The following is a 17,911-nucleotide window of genomic DNA, read 5'->3' on the forward strand; positions in this document are numbered from 1 at the left end:
ATACATGGCAAGCTGTCACCAAACAAGAGGAAGATAAGACTCCACGGACTATTATATTTACCCCAATACACCCGCCCCACCCCACCCCCACCTCCAAGCCCACCCCCCCCCATATAGCAGCCACCAACGAAGAGGAAGATGAGACTCCATGGACTGTTATATTTATCCCAATACACCCACCCCACCCCCACCTTCAACCCCACCCCCCCATATAGCGGTCACCAACGAAGAGGAAGATGAGACTCCATGGACTGTTATAACCCAAACCACCCCCCCATACCCACCACCCACCCAACCCAACTCCCCCCCCCCCCCGCCCACTTTACTAGCTTTGGCAATGCCAAATACCTATTCGGACGTGCCAATAAAGCATTTTTGATTTGATTTGATTTGACATAGGTCTGCAGGTGACATCTACTACATTATCTGTATATAGAGAGTTATCACTGTGTTATCTGTAGTGTTACATAGGACTGCCGGTGACATCTACTACATTACCTGTATATAGAGCGTTATCACTGTGTTATCTGTAGTGTTACATAGGACTGCAGGTGACATCTACTACATTACCTGTATATAGAGCGTTATCACTGTGTTATCTGTGGTGTTACATAGGACTGCAGGTGACATCTACTACATTATCTGTACTCAGAGAGTTATCACTGTGTTATCTGTGGTGTTACATAGGACTGCAGGTGACATCTACTACATTATCTGTATGCTGACAGTTTTACACGTCTTCTACATCTGCAGTGATACTCTCCTTCAGGGACTCTCTGTTATATTATTTCTTTACGTCTACTGTAGTTGGTTGTGTTCTTGTAGGAGTTTCTGATTCTTACCAGTTTGTAACATACATGGTTCTACACAAAATCCCCTCGAAAAGAGTTAACCATATAGTTGTGGTTTCTATAATTTCAGATAAGTCTTAGAGTTTTTCATGAATTAACCCCTGATGGACAATTGGATCCTGCACCATTTTAGAAGTCTGGTGAAGGTTCGGGTGGAGATATTATGTGAACAAGCTGATAAAGAGGTGAGAGCTATAACTATTACTGTTACCATTTACCCCCTTAGTGGACCTCACAGGAGTGTTACCTCCTCCTTTTGGTGCCCAAACAGTGCAAGTATTAGCCAAATAACGTTTAATCATAAAATGCTGCCACCATTATTCACTGGCCATATAATATACTACTCAGTAAACACCACAATACAGTGCTCAGATAATACCAAGATACAGTCACCACGCCCCATACATAAAGTCAGTTGTAACAATACAATGCTTAAAAAATATTGGTATACAATACCTGGTTTAATTTCATGGTGGCTGCAAGTATTAGGGTGCATTCACACTACTGATATGCTGCCTGATTCTGAACGTTAAAACACATTCAGAATCAGCGGCGTATAAAGCAGTTCCCATTCATTTCAATGGGAGCCGGCCTACGAGCGCTCCCCATTGAAATGAATGGGCTGCTTTTTTCACTACGAGCGCTCCCACTGAAGTGAATGGGAAGTGCTCGCGTGTACGGCTCGGCATGAGCAGAGCTAGCCGTACACTTACAGTATTTTATTAATATTTAATCTGTGAAAAAAATGTAAATCCAACAAACCACATGACAAAGCCAAAATATCAATTAGATTTTTCACTCATGATGAATACTCATCAATTGTATATTAACCCTTTATACCCAAGTGTATTTGAATAACAAGCAATAAAACATTCCCCAAAATGGTTTAAATAAAAAGAATATCTGGCCTCACAAAAATACATCGCCTTATGCAGACCTGTATATGGGAATATAAAAAGTTCCATGTGTCAGAATATGGCAACTCCATGAATTTTTTTTTCAAAGTTTTCGATATTTTTTAAGGTTTTAAATTGTAACTAATCCAATATTATTTGGTTTTGTCATAATCAGAATGACCCGCAGAACACAGGTAACGTCATTTTGGCTGCACAGTGAATGCCGTAGAAATTAAGCCCATAAGAAAGTTGCGCAAATGCAGTTCATTTTACCCCATTCCAGGTTTTTTTTTCCATATTCCCAGTACGTTGTATGAAATATGAAATGGTTCCGTTATAAAACACAATTTGTCCTGCAAAAAAGAAGCCATCATACATCTCTGTGAACAGAAAAGTTATGGCTTTTGGAAGGCAGGAAGTAAAAAACAAAAATCAGCTGCAGCAGGAAGGGTTAAATTGTATGTATCTGCGCACAGCACATTATCTCTCTGCACAGCAGCTACGGAAGAAAATCAACATTTCTTACTGGAACTTAAAAGGCCGGTTCGCACATGCTGATGTGTTCCGTGCGGAAGGATTCCGCATGAGGACCCTCCCGGACGGAATACAAGCGCAACTGCAAGCGTTCGTGCGGGCCGTGTGCGGCAAGCCCACGGACCCCATTATAGTATATGAGGCCCGTGCGCTTGAACTGCACAGCGCTTGCAGTTGCGCTTGTGTTCCGTCCGTAGGGGTCCTCATGCGGACCCTTACGGACAGAACACATCAGCATGTGTGAACCGGGCATTAGTTTTAGGCTTTTATGGCCAACAGCTGATCCTGGTTGTCCAGGTTTTTCATGTTTATGGTCAAAAACCAGCCTCCGCACCAGTCAGCGGTGCGGGGCCACTTTTGATAACCATATTATGTACAACATGAGGCCAGAAGTAGATAGTCTTTGTACTGTAGCTTGAAGCCCACTGAAGCCAATGGGAGCTGATCTGCAAAACCAGCACTCGATCATTATATAAAGACTGGAGCTACCTGTTGTGTATAGCACAGGAGCCCTGCACAGCTGGTTGGTGTGGGTGCCTTCTGTTCAGATCAGATATTTATTGCTAATCCTAAGGATAGGTCTTAAAAACTTAAAAACGTACTGAAAAACGAATAAATATCTTTAATGTAAAAAAAAAAATAATATAAAACCTGGACAACCCCTTTAATTATTTCAAGGGACTGAATTTTGATGTCTCCCAAGACTTAGGGAGGGTGCAGCAGTAGAATAGCTTCTGTATACATTACAATGTGCTGCAGGTCCAGTATAGCTTTCTGTATATTAACCCCTAGAAGTCCTCCTTCTCAATGTTACAGAAGTGTCCAAAGAAATTGACCACTCTTAGGAAGGAGGCAAATCACTGACCTAATGGAGGACACAAGAAGAGCAAAATAAAAGGAAATTGTGCAAGGGACGAGATTACCTGCAGAGTCGCTGCTTAGGAGGAGATGGAGAAGACGGTGCGAGATGTCCTGGTACAAGGATTGGAGAATTTGGGAAAAAGATCATTTAAGAAATTCAAGAATAAGCTAAATGACTTGGCTATAAGGGAAGGATTCAGCAAGATCCCGAGAGGTAAACTGGAGGAGGCAGACACTGAAGATGTGGCGGATCTGATCAGAGGATACTACAAGGACTCCTACGGGGCTGAGATGACCCTGACTGTTTTAGAAGCCATAGATGAGAGACAGGAGGCCGAGAAGCTCAGGAATGACTTAAAGACAGGTAAGAACCATTCTGAAGGCTTTCTACATAAGGGTGATAGGTTCAGAAACAAAAGATATGTTTCCGCTGTAATCATTTGGGTGACATTATGGCTATCTGTGCCAATTCTGTGTCATCTCATCCAGTCGTTCGTTGTTTGCACAAGTTACTAATGTTGTCCCTTAATGTTTCGGGTTGTGGCTGTTTATATGAAGGGACTGAATGACTACTGTACATTGCTTACACATTATCTCATTTACAGTGGTACCGATTGCATCAGCAGGCGCTGGGAGCCGAGAAGACAGGGGAGTTATGTCTGGAGGACCTTTAGGATCTGTTCTTCAGGCCGCAGGAGGCTTAATCCAGGGTTCTCTGGTAGAAGGTATATGGATCACTTATGATTTGGGCTGGAGGTGGTGGGAGGAATGGAAGATTGTTGTTGGTTCTGAGGTGGGTTGTGATGAGATATTATTGTTTTTGTTGGTGGGACAGTGTAAAGAAGAAGATTGTTCTATATCTCAAGTTATCAGGTAGTTATCAGGGCTGATATTTGGATTTAGAACTTGGGGTTTAGTAGATATTTCAAAAACTTTTTTCTGTGACATCCCTCAAACAGTGGTGGTGTGTAATGGTGGTACATAGTTAGTCTTCTCACCCCGGAGCCCTGCACAGTGAAGATGTGGATCTCTATCATGATAAGTTAGACGTTAGAATATACAGGTTAGGGATTGATCAGGTGAGTAGGGGTCACTGGGGGGTGTTTGCAGTTCTGAATTTGGGAATGTGGCCAGACGTCTGCAGGCTTCCGAGGAACCTAGGTCTGGGTCAGAGCAATCCCAGCTGAGGCATGAAGAAGGTTCATACCTATCTAGGATTCAGCTTTTGGTAGTGATGAAGTAGTGAAGCCAATTGGTCGCTGGAAATCTTTGAGCTTTTAGTCTTATGTATGCCTAAGATAGTTAATCAGTTTGTTACATTAACAAAAAAAAAAAAAAAATTGATTTTGGAGATGTTTTTTTGTGGAGTCTGCAAACTGCTATCTTGGTGTTGTCTTTTCTCCTTTCAGATCGTGTCTCCGGATTAGTGTGGGTCCTGGGATGCTCTTTCATGGGTTGGTGGGCCCTGAGGGCGGCGCAACATCTCAGTAGTCAACAACAGAAATGCCCCAAAGAGAAAACAGTGGTGCGTTGGCTTGGGCTCAGAGGTATGTTTTGCTTGGTGGTTTTCCAGAATTCCACATATTTTGTGCTCGGACAGGGCCTCTTATAGCACACATGGGTACAATGACCTGGGGGCACATCCATTCAGGGAATTAATCTGTCACATCCAATTATAAAATGGCTGCTGTTGTCAATTTAATCCATTTCTGGTGTTATATCTGTATTTGAAGTGGGTTAAATAGAAATGTCCTGCCAAATATAAACCTGGACAAGATGAATCAAAGTGTCTGATACCAGACGGTGAGGCCCAGGATTCTGGCACATTTAGCTTGGTAAGGGTCTATTCACACTGAGTTTTTTGGCGCTGATTTTGACGCTGAATCCGCGACAGAATCCACTTGGAAAAAAAGCCTCCCATTGTCTTTTTTTCCATGTGGATTCTGATGCAGATTCAGCATCACAATCAGCGCCAAAAAACTCAGTGTGAATGGACCTTAAATCTGCTCCATTGTGTTGACAACCCGACCCCTGAAATAGATCTGAATCTGACAGAATTGCTTTCTCTTCTACAGAAAGCCAAAAAGGAAAAGGAAAGAAGACAAAGAAGACAGAGAAGGAAAATCCCAAACAAGTCATGGCAAAGTCTCCAGAAGGTAAGTGTGACCAAAAATGAATGACGATCAAATACACCTCAGGCGGGTTCTCATCTGTGTCCGGCTCTCCGTGTGAAATCAGTTTTTGAAACTGTCCAGAAATCCTCGAAAGCTGATTTCAAATAGTTCATTTTAACCCCTTCATGTCAGAGGAATTTTTCGATTTTCGTTTTTGACTCCCCCCCTTCCAAACCCCATAACTTTTTGATTTTTCTGCTCTGATTTTTTTTCATGATGCGTCCATTTATTATTCTGTACAATCTACTGGGAAGTTGAAAAAACATTCAGAAGGGGGTGGATTAGAAGAAAAAGTGCGTTTGTGCGACTTTCTTCTGGGAAGTTTGTTTTTGGTTCTGAGGTGGGTTGTGATGAGATATTATTGTTTTTGTTGGTGGGACAGTGTGAAAAAGAAGAAGATTGCTCTATATTTCGTGTTATCGGGTAGTTATCAGGGCTGACATTTGGATTTAGAACTTGGGGTTTAGCGGATGTTTTAAAGCTATTTTAATGTATAATTGGGTTTTATTGAAGGTTTTGTAAATAAAAAACAAAAACAAACAAGGGAATCTGTAAATGGGGCATGCAGGCCCCAATCGACATGAGCAGATGAGGGGGACACCCCCAACTGATAAGGAACAGTATAATACGGGAACAATCATTGCTAAAGCAAAATATGGACAAAATACGAACTGACCGTACTGGGAACAAGCAGAGGGGGCAAGGCCCCAAAAGGGTAAGACATACAAACAGAACGACAGAGCCACAAACATGGACAAGGGGAGGGGGGAACAAGACAAGAAAGCAAGAAGGGCAACCGGGAAGGGAGAGAAGAGAAGAAGAAGGGAAGAGAAGGAAAGGTCAGGAACGCAACCAGGCCCCCCCTCAAGAGAAAGAAGAGGAAAAGTCAGAAGACTCGTGGAATAACACCAAGGGCCACCAGAGCTGTTCAAACCTGGAGGGGTCGGGAGAGTCCTCGACAAACAGTGCCTCCATTCTCTGGATAAGGAGGAATTCCTGGAGGAACTCAAGAAGAGTAGGCGGAGTGGGGCTGGGCCAAGGCCTCGGAATGATTAAAGACATTTTTATGCGACATCCCTCAAACAGTGGTGGTGGTTAATGGTGGTAGTTGGTTAGACTTCTCACCCTGGCATCATACACAGTGAAGATGTGGATCTCTATATTGATAAGTTAGAGGTTAGAATATACAAGTTAAAGATTGATCAGGTGAGTAGGGGTCACTGGGGGATGTTTGCAGTTCTGAATTTGGGAATGTGGCCAGTTGTCTCCAGACTACTGAAGAACCTAGGGCTGGGTTAGATCAATCCCTGCTGAGGCATGAAGTTGGTTCATACCTATCTAGGATTCAACTTTTGGTAGTGATATAGTGAAGCAGATCGGTCACTGGGAATCTTTGTTGGCATGTTTTGTACACGTGTAAAAAATTTTATTGAAGACAATGGGAGTGTTATTTTTACACGTGTACTCTGCTAAAATGCGCACGTGTTAACTCCGTGTGCACGGGCCCTAACAGATTTGCTTTCTGTTCTACAGAATGCCAAAAAGTAAAAGGAAAGAAAACAAAGAACACAGAGAAGGAAAATCACAAGCAAGTCATGGCAAAATCTCCAGAAGGTAAGCGTGACCAAAAACAAACGACGATTGAATACACCTCAGGCGGGTTCACATGTGTGTTTGGCTCTCCGTGCGAAATCAGTTTTTGAAACCGTCTCAAAATACTCATAGGCCGGGGCCCCCACTGGGCATAAACATCGTGATTTGCCCGCAGCGGAGATGCTGCTGGAAAAATCGCAGCGTTTTACAGTGCAAGCAAAGGGGATAGGAGGCATGTGAATCCCATACCCACTTTGTGGAAAAAAAACGCAGCGCGGACACGCTGCGATTTGCAAAGCCATAGCAGCTTTGCAAATCGCAGCATGTCAATTATATCTATGGAAACGCCGGCGGCTTTCCCATAGATATAATGTTAAGAGAAAGTCCGCAGAGGAAAACTCAGCGAACTTTCTCTTAAAAGCGCTGCAGAAAGAATCGCAATACGTTCACGCAGCGGTTCTTTCCGCAGCGCTTTAGTGCTGTGTGTATGCCCAGTGGGGCCTTAGCCATAAGCTAATTTCAAACAATTCATTTTAAAACCATTGATTTCAATAGGTGGTAAAACCATCTGCAGGTGCCTGTTTGGATTATTTCCATCTGGTATCCAGTCGTTTGGGCAGAGAAAAAAGTCAGACTTGCAGGAGTTTTTCTCTGTTCAAAATATAAGGATACCAGATGGACAGCAACCAAGCCGTTTTTGGTTTTTTTTACCGTTGAGGCCTATGGAAAGCGGATTACAAACATATAGTAATCAGATTGTGTCCGTTTTGCAATCTGTTTTTCCCTCTGCACATGCTCAGAATGAAGAAGAGAAATAGATAAAAAAAAAAAAAAAAAAAAAAAAAGGATTGGTCAAAAACAGGCACAAACAGATCACAAATGGTCAGTTTTTTTGAACCCCCATTGACTAATCAGTCTAAAAGGACAGATTTGGGTATCTGCTGTGTAAACGTTTGGAATCCTTTTTCTACCAAAGCGGTTTTCTCTTAAAATGCTTTGCAAGTGGACAAATACCAGGCACAGGTGTAAACAGAAGGAAGTCGCTCGCAGAGGGGTGCACATCAGTGAGAACTGCCCTCAGAGCCCACTGGGGGTATTTATTAAGACTGGCATTTCCTACACCAATCTTAACAAAATACTACTGGAGCAATTCTGGTCGATCTTGGAAGGTCCAGTGCACTAAATTAAAACAGAAGTTTTTAGCTACAACTCATGTCACCCGATTCATATTTTTTTCCAATCCCTCAGTACATTATATGAAATATTTAATACTGCCGTTAGGAAGCGTGATTTATCCAACAAAAAGTTATGGCTGGGTGAACAGAAAAATAAAACAAAAAATGGCTTGGGAATGAAGAGAGTAAATAATGAAAATGCAAAAACAGCATCTTCTTGATGCCGCCATTTATTGTTCTTTACAATGTACTGGGAGGCTGGAAAAACATTCAGAATGGGGTGGATATGAAGAAAAAGTGCATTTGTGTGGCCTTCATACGGGATTTGTTTTTTCGGCGTTCACTGTGCAGCCAAATTGACATGTCACCTGTATTCTATGTTTTGGTACGATTCCAAGGATATCAAATGTATTATTTACATTTTAACAAAAATAAAAAACTGTCAAAATTTAAAAAAAAGTCGCCATATTCTGACACCCGTGACTTTTTTATACTTCCATGTATGGGGATGTATAGGGCATCTATTTTTTGCAGGACCAGGTGTACTTTTTAGCTATACCACTTCAGAGAACGTCTATTGCTTTGATCACTTTTTATTCAAATTTTTATCAGAGGCAGTGAAAAAACGGCGGTATGTCACTTTTGACTTTTTTCTCCTGCTATGACGTTTACCATACCGGAAAAAATAATTTTAGAAATCTGTAGACCGTGCGTTTTTTAATACTTTTTAATTTTTTTTATATTTTTTTATTTATTTATTTCATTTTCATAAAATTAATTTAATAAAGTAGCATCACATAAAGTTAATTTTATGTGATGTTATTGGGATCTATTTCTTGTCAATTTTGAGATTGTAATCATGCATTTGTTATTTTATAGATTTTTTTTTTTCTGCTTCATTTATTTATTTATTTTTTCCTTGTTGAATGGTAACTATGGAGTTAAAATAACCAAAGGGTGTGGTCGGACACACTATATAAGAGTGGTCTTATGGTTCATTTAGTATGCTATGACTAAGGGACTCAACATCATGTCCTGAAGCGCGTAAGCTGTGCTTCCTTTTTTCTTGTTCCTGGAGCATGTATATGTTTCTTTTTTTATATTTAATGAAGTAAAAGTTACATTTTAAATAATCTGATTGCCGGACGAAATCCTTTTTGAATGATTACAGGAGAAGTTGCTTGATGGTACCATGTAAAATAGTGCACATTGTGCCAGGGCTTTAGTATGAGTGCGGTGTGTTATTTATTCATATTCTAAATTATTCCAAAATCATATTTTTGTATTTATCTTTCCACAGATCGGTTGAAACATTTTCAGGAACTTGTTGAACAACTTGACATGAAAAGACATCTGGATTCCAAGCTGACGGTGGGAGATGTTCTTAGCATAGGAACAGATAATCTTTTCATCAATCAACCCCAGAAAATTGAAGACACCCCCTGGTATTGCTTGACAAAAATTATAGGACTGGACAGAAGGGCAAGACATATTCAGCTCCAAAATCAGTTATCTAATGAAAAATCAGAAAACAATAGTAAGCTGTTTTTACTTCTGAATGAAGTAGAAGAAGATCCTTCTTGTCCCATCCACCCACTAGATGTTCTCTGTGTTCTTCTTCATTGCTCAGACCCATTGTTACAGCAAGAAATTGTAACTAAAATGTCCATGTGCCAGTTTGCTGTTCCTCTCCTGCTTCCCGCTGGTGATGGTTCAGGCTGCACCTTCATGCTTTGGGCAATGAGAGACATTGTGAAGAAATGGAGACCTCAGTCACTAGCAGACAGTAAAGGATTCAGAGAAGACAATGTGGTGAATATTGAAATGCCGATTTTCTCTTTCGTCAGGTTGGGACCAAATAAATTGTCTAAATCTAAGCTGTTAAACCAAGTTCTGAGCCCCGAACAACATCATGACTTCTTCATACATGACAACATGGAAGGAGGAAACATTGAGAGGAAGATATCTGATGGGCTGGTGGAGATGTCCTGGTACTTTCCTTGTGGGAAATCAGATGTTTTCTCCGAGCCTATTGCTGTGGCCAACCTACGTGGAGACCTGGAGTCCAACTGGGAACAGTTCACATTTCTCACCCGAATCTCATCGGCCACCTTTATATTTATTGAGAGTATGTGTGAGAGACAATTCAGGTTATTATCTTCCTGCAGTCCATCTGACACCAGGTTTTACTTCATCATCTCTCCAGGTAGAGACAGATCTGTTAACCCAGAGACAAGAAATCACATACAAGATCTAATCCCAATCCTGAAGATTGAGAAAATAAATGTAGTCCTAAAATCATCTACCATGAATGATGCCGATCTCATGAACAAGATACAAAAAATCATAGATGGTGAAGTAAAATATAATCCTAAACTGGTAACACTGAAGGATATCAGTAAACAATCTTCTGATCTTAACATTGATATAGATGAAGCTTCTCCTGAGTTACAGATAACAAGAGAACATGCCCAGATCATCACCTCAATGATAAAAGATGTAGAAAAGTTTAAGAATAAGAACTTCACATTGCAAGATCTGTGGAGACAATTGTCTAAATTAGAAAAGGAATTATGCCGAATGACAAAACAAGGTGGAAAATATCAAGAAATGTATGTGGCAAAGGTACAAGATGATCGTATTTCACTCCTCAGAAAGCAAAATTCCCATGATCTCCCAGAAGCTATGACGTTATTTATTAGTGCAATTACTCATTTATCTAAGCATTGGAAACAACATTATCTGAAGTGGATGAAATTTGATCTCAATTCTATTGCTAGAAGAAATATATCCAAATTACAAGAAAAGTGTAACATTCCTGATGCATCAATTGACCCCCAAGAACTTAAGGAGCTTGATAAGAGAATTTCTGAGAGTTCTTTAGGAATTGAGCATTTCCTCCGTGAGTTAGAACAGTTCTATGAAGCCGAATATTCCACTGTAAAAAAACAAGCTGATAAACAGTTCAGTCACCTCCCAGGCACTGCTGCCGATCTCCTGCTGGATGGGTTCCCATTGGAGTTGATGGATGGAGATGCCTCCAACATTCCCTTACAGTGGATAACTGATGTCCTGACTGAGCTGGATAAGAAGACCGGAGGACAATGTAGGATGAGAGTGATAACTGTTCTGGGCGTGGAGAGTACGGGGAAGTCCACTCTTCTGAACACCATGTTTGGTCTACAGTTCCCTGTGGCCAATGGACGATGCACCCGAGGAGCCTTCATGACCCTTATTAAAGTGAAGGAGAACTTCCAGGAGCAGATTGGCTGTGAATTTATTCTGGTGATTGACACTGAAGGGTTAAAAGCTCCTGAATTGTCTTTACTTGATAACAGTTATGAGTTGGCCACATTAGTGGTTGGGTTGAGTGACATCACCATAGTCAATATGGCCATGGAGAATACCACAGAGATAAAAGATATTTTACAGATTGTGGTCCATGCATTTCTAAGGATGAAAGAGATTGGGAAGAAACCAAATTGTCAGTTTGTCCATCAGAATATGAGTGATGTGTTTGCCCATGACAAGAATATGAGAGATAGAAAGAAACTTCTAGAACAATTAGATGAAATGACAAAAGTGGCTGCAAAAATGGAAAAGAAAATTGGCTTTGAGAAATTCAATGATGTCATGGACTATGACCTGAAAAATCACAACTGGTACATTCCAGGACTGTGGCAGGGGGTCCCACCAATGGCTCCTGTAAGCTCAGGATACAGTGAATATGTTTCTGAGCTTAAGAAATATCTATTACAATTCCTAATAAACCAGAAACATCAAGGCAGAGCCCCAACAATACCTGAATTTTGTGAATGGGTGAGGAGTTTGTGGACGTCCGTCAAACATGAGAACTTCATCTTCAGCTTCAGAAACAGTCTGGAGGCGGAAGCTTATAATAAATTATCAATGCAGTTCTCTGTGTGGGAATGGAATTTTACCAAAGAGGTCCATGAATGGGTAGTGAGGAATAAAAGTAACATTACACATCAACCAATTACCAATTTTGATAAAAACAGAGACGAGACCTACAGAGATCTTGATCGATTTCTGAATGATGAAGAGAAGAAAATGATCGACCTGATAAAGAAATATTTTGTAAGTGAATCAGAAAACATTAATCTGATAGAAAGATATCGCGAGGCTTTTATAAAGAGAGTTACAAGTCTAAGAAAAGAGCTCAGGAGAAATGCTACTGACAACTATGAAAGAACACTTTGGTATACAAAAAGGAAACCTAAAGATTCAGGAGATAAAGAAAAAATATCAGAGGTTAATTCAAAACAAAATCGAAGAACTCTGCAGCCTGCAGAGAGAAGAACAATGAGCTAAGTGATGGAGAATTAGAAGATAAATTTAATACCATGTGGGAGAAGACCCTGTTTTGTTTACAGTTTGAGACATTGGAGAGAAGTAATGTGAGCCAAGCAATTCTCCGACAACTTAGACAAGACATGAGCAACAAAGGACCTGATATAAATGAAACATTATTGGCTGTGAAAAAGTTAAAAGAACCCTGTGCTGAGTTTATTATTAATAAAATAAGGCATATATATGTGGAATTTTTCTTAAAAGTTATTGATAAAATGTCTGGAAAGTTTCATAAACGATATGAAATGCTCGAAGACCTTGCCTCCTCACTGATAGAGATGTGTGACAGATACGTCACCGAGAAGGAGAAAACCACCGAGGACTACGATGACACTTACTGCCAGGAACTGCTACAGATGATCAATACAACACTTGAAGATGCTAAGTCTAAGTCTCTTCTGGTCACTGCTCAGTTTGAGTTGGACATCAAACTCTACATTTTAGGAAAAGCATCTACAAGGTTTCAGCAGATACATGACAGCTTTATTATAAGAAATGACCCAAGACCCGGCATAGACAACCTGAAGTCTTATTATCTGGCTGTATTTCTTAGGTTTTTTTTTAAAGCAAAAGAAGAATCTCAAAAGCCGAGCAGTTCTGTCAGAAGTTCCAGACCCTGTTAATAACTGATTATATGACCAGTAATCTGGGAATAGAGATGGTCGATGACATTTTAAAGTTTTATAAAGTTTTTATATTTGAAGTTTCAAGAAAAAAGGAAAACAATAAAAGTATATGAAGCAATGAAAGGTCCGTTGTGTCCATAATTCATGTAAAACTTGGTGAAATATATAGAGTGCTAACAAGATACAGCCGACCAGATGCCCCACTGGGGTACTAACAGCTTGGTACTCAAGGATTTCACAGAACATTATAGGCCCTTTGAGACAATGGACCAAGAACTAGAACAACCGTACAATCACCCCAGACATTCACTCAAACATACAGCAGAGAGGGAACTATTTGTCCACAAACTGAATCCAATGCCATTGGCACATCCGTGGTGTTAGGGAATAGCCAGATGATAATTCCCCAGAAGCTGCTGGCGAACCCTGGAGGAAGGGGCACAAGGGACAGTGAGCCCTAAGCTGAAGCCCCCAACTGACCCTATTGCCAGGCCCTATCCTACGTAATAGGCGGCAACCACGAAGACAGTCCCTTCCTGTCTAAGTGATACACAAAACGCAGACAAGACGAACAACAACAAAGGGAGGTCAGCTAGCCAGGGTTCGGTAACAGTCGAGCGATGCCGTGCCAAATCAGAGTCCAAAAGAATAGTCAGTAGGGAAGCCAGAGGTCAAGGATTAGAATACAAGTAAGTAAACAGCAAGGAGACCTGCAAGCAAGAGGCAATAACCGGCACCAGTGTGACTGTGAGCCAAGACTAAATAGGGGCGGAAGAACCCGCCCTGAACCTGATAGGAAGGAAAGCTGTCAATCACAGGCAAGACAAAATCAAACCACTGAATGGACAGAGGCAACAAGGGCAGAAGACGGGTGTGGTGCAAATACAATACAGAACTAGAGCCGTGTTCACACGGTGCAACTAAAAACTTCAAGCAAATTATCAAACTGCACCCACCTCCTGCGCCGCAGCACGCGAGCAGAGGGTGGCGCAGAGACCCGAACAGGCAGAGATGTTACACATGGATTTCCATGCCACAACTACCAAATTGCAAGCACAAAGTGTCACAAATCTGAAAAATCCTTTGTCATAATGCCCTTGTACGAAGTCATTTACTTGTAATTCCTAACGAGAAAACCAGAGGAGCAACAATTCTGGGGACTTCATAATGGTCGTGTACAAACCCAAGTACCAGACCAGAAATTGGTCTTGACCCCTCCCCCATACTTTTCTACCTCTCTACCTTTCATATATCTGTACATTCTGATAGTTTACTAGTTTAGTCCCCTCACCAACCGCACTTCAGACTGTCCATTCTTATCTTTTGAACCTGTTACAGAAGAGGAAGTCTCTCAGCTACTTTCTTCATCTTACCCTACAACCTGCAGCAGTGATCCCTTCCCCTCACACCTTCTCCAATCTCTGTCGCCTGCTGTCACGACTTACATTACTAAAATATTTAACTTCTCGCTCTCTTCTGGAATTTTTCCATCCTCTTTCAAGCATGCTGTTATAACCCCGCTATTGAAAAAACCCTCCCTGGGCCCATCCTGTGCTGCTAACTATCGACCCATCTCTAACCTCCCCTTCATCTCTAAAATATTGGAACGCCTGGTCTATTCTATGAAAGAAATTTTTTGAGAGAAGTCCTCAGTAGTTGATACCTTTTTTAATGGCTAACTCAAAAAGTTTTTTGATGACATATCGAACTTTCGGGACTACTATAAAGGTCCCTTCATCAGGATGGTATAACACAATGTCTGAAGGTAGGCATATATATACAGAGAAATGGAGTGTTAGATGCAAAATAGATGGAAAACAGAACATAAACAGTTTTAAAAAAAACACATATATATCAGTTCGCAGGAAAGTTCTCTGGGTTTATGGCTTCTTTGATCAGTGACGTGGTGTCTAGTGGTTATAAAAGGCCATAAAACCCTGGGCCCTGTTTAAACCTTGTTGGAGAGTGCAAAAGGTCTTCATAAGTTTAAATTCCCATATGAGGCGATCTTTTCTGTCTCTGAAATTCCCCAGGATGAACTCACACAGACATACGATTAGAGAGCAAAGAATGGACCTCCCGGTGCCAAAACACTTCTGTAATCAAAATCATAATATGACCCAGGATATGAAGATCCTGGTACTAAGGGGGAATTTCAGAGACAGAAAAGATCGCCTCATATGGGAATTTAAACTTATGAAGACCTTTTGCACTCTCCAACAAGGTTTAAACAGGGACCAGGGTTTTATGGCCTTTTATAACCACTAGACACCACGTCACTGATCAAAGAAGCCATAAACCCAGAGAACTTTCCTGCGAACTGATATATATGTGTTTTTTTTAAAACTGTTTATGTTCTGTTTTCCATCTATTTTGCATCTAACACTCCATTTCTCTGTATATATATGCCTACCTTCAGACATTGTGTTATACCATCCTGATGAAGGGACCTTTATAGTAGTCCCGAAAGCTCGATATGTCATCAAAAAACTTTTTGAGTTAGCCATTAAAAAAGGTATCAACTACTGAGGACTTCTCTCAAAAAATTTCTTTCATTTCATATCCACTGGCTAACACGGTACAAGGATATATATTTGGTCTATTCTAGTTTAATCCGCTATCTCTCTTCTAACTCTCTGCTTGACCCCTTAGAATCTGGTTTCCGTGCTCTGCACTCTACTGAAACGGCTCTCACAAAAGTCTCCAATGATCTCCTGACGGTAAATCCAATGCTGACTTCTCTCTTCTTATTCTCCTGGACCTCTCTGCAGCTTTTGACACTGTTTACCATCATCTCCTCCTCACTATGCTCCGCTCAGTCTGCTTCAAGGACACTGTGCTCTCCTAGTTCTCTTCTTATCTCTCAGACCGCACGTTCAGCGTATCATTTGCAGGCTCTGTTTCTTTCCCTTGCTGTTGGGGTTCATCAGGGCTCAGTCCTAGGCTCCCTGCTCTAGTCTCTCTACACAGCCTCCATTGGACAAAGCATTACCAGATTTGGCATTCCGGTAACCATCTTTATGCTGATGACACCCAATTATACACATCTTCCTGTGACGTCACCCCTGCACTAATACAGAACACCAGTGACTGTGTTTCTGCTGTCTCAAATATCATGTCTTTGCTCTATCTGAAACTAAATCTCTCTAAGACTGAACTACTACTGTTTCCACCATCTAATAGATCTGTCCCTGATATATCCATTGCAATCTCCGGCCTTACTATAACTCCTAGGCAGTATGCCCGTTGCCTCGGGGTCATGTTTGACTCAGACCCCTTCACCCCCCATATTAAATCAATCGCACGCTCATGTCACCTCCACCTCAAAAACATCTCCAGAATACGCCCTTTCCTCACCAAAGATACACTAAAGACACTTATTGTCTCTCTTATTCATTCTCGCCTTGACTACTGTAACTCCGTACTAATCGGTCTTCCCCTTACTAAACTCTCCCCTCTACAATCTATTCTGAATGCAGCGGCCAGGCTCATCTATCAGCCTAGACGCTACAGCGATGCCTCTGGTCTGTGTCAGTCGCTACATTGGCTGCCTATTCATTATAGAATAAAGTATAAACTTATCACCCTCATCCACAAGGCTCTCCATAATACTGCATTACCTACATTTCCTCCCTCATCTCTGTCTACCGCCCAACCCGTGTTCTCTGTTCATTCAATGACCTAACACTTACATCCTCTATTATAAGAACCTCCCACGCTCGTATACAAGACTTCTCCCGGGCTGCGCCACTTCTCTGGAATGCTCTATCCCGGACAATCAGATTAACTCCCAATTTCTACAGCTTCAAGCGCAAACTGAAGACACATCTTATCAGACAGGCCTATCACAAATCCTAATGTAAACCCTTCCATACCGTAATTAGAATCCCCAAATTTATCCCTCCTTTGTCCCCGCTCCCACATTACCCCATATGATATGATGTCATTTCAGGCTAACTCTATATGTCCAAGCTCCATCCACATGTTAAAGGACACAACTGGTGACGGCTCATAAAGTTTCAGATTTGTGTAATGACAGTCACCTCTATTACAAAATTGTCTGACTTCTGTATAAGGAATGCCGACCCTGCTACCTCTTGTGTCACTCCCTCTACCTCATAGATTGTAAGCTCTTGCGAGCAGGGCCCTCAGTCCCATTGTGTGAAATGACTTTCTTTGTAATGTATCTTCCTGTCTGTATTTGTTGAAGAAAGTCCAAATGGAATAGATTTTTGTGAAATATATATAAAATGTAACTTTGAATAGTTAACATTAAAAATAGTCCTGCTATAAGAACAAAAAACCAACATGGACCAGTAGATATCAATATAAAGGTAAAGTGATAATATATCCATACGGCAAGGCACAGCAGCCTCCAAGAAAATTAAACCAGACCTACTCACCACTTAAGATGAAGCCGGATAATAGGAGAACATATAATGTGTTTTGCCAGCCGGACCAAAAATGAGAGAAGCCTCAAAATAATGATAGGCTATACAATACAAGGACAGTAAAGATAAAAAAGTACAAAAATACGCTAGACAGGGTGCAATTCTGAATATGACCCTACAGGCCTAGCTAAGGGACATTGCTCTAGTAGCAAATGCCCTGACAGGAACCTGTCCCTAAAATAAGGCCTCCCTAAAAAAAAAAGAAGGGACAGGACTCTAAATACCATGGTCATCTATAATGCTAGAAGTCCCTGTGCCCTACTGTTATCATGTTTTCAGGACGAGAGAGCAGGGGCGGCCTCTCTGCTGCCTGAGGCGAAATATAGAAAGGCCCTCAAATAATAAAAATCAGAGTTTACACGTTCCGAGCTTCATACAA

The 17,911-nt window shown here is 41.2% G+C and overlaps 2 protein-coding genes and 1 pseudogene across 2 annotated transcripts in view; 2 read left to right on the plus strand and 1 right to left on the minus strand.

The window, feature by feature from the left end:
- The window catches only part of LOC142217585 (apoptosis-associated speck-like protein containing a CARD), an 80,486-nt gene that overhangs the window by 38,602 nt on the left and 23,973 nt on the right, over positions 1-17,911 (minus strand). The gene's annotated exons all lie outside the window — the stretch shown is intronic.
- LOC142216742 (apoptosis-associated speck-like protein containing a CARD) lies at positions 3,230-4,883 on the plus strand. Its single transcript, XM_075284774.1, has 4 exons — positions 3,230-3,506; positions 3,748-3,867; positions 4,552-4,689; positions 4,876-4,883. The coding sequence occupies exons 1-4, from the start codon at positions 3,230-3,232 to the stop codon at positions 4,881-4,883; spliced, it is 543 nt and encodes a 180-aa protein (XP_075140875.1).
- Positions 5,254-13,114, plus strand: LOC142217550 (up-regulator of cell proliferation-like; annotated as a pseudogene).

The sequence above is a fragment of the Leptodactylus fuscus genome, chromosome 8, assembly GCF_031893055.1.
Source record: "Leptodactylus fuscus isolate aLepFus1 chromosome 8, aLepFus1.hap2, whole genome shotgun sequence".
Lineage (NCBI taxonomy): Eukaryota > Metazoa > Chordata > Amphibia > Anura > Leptodactylidae > Leptodactylus > Leptodactylus fuscus.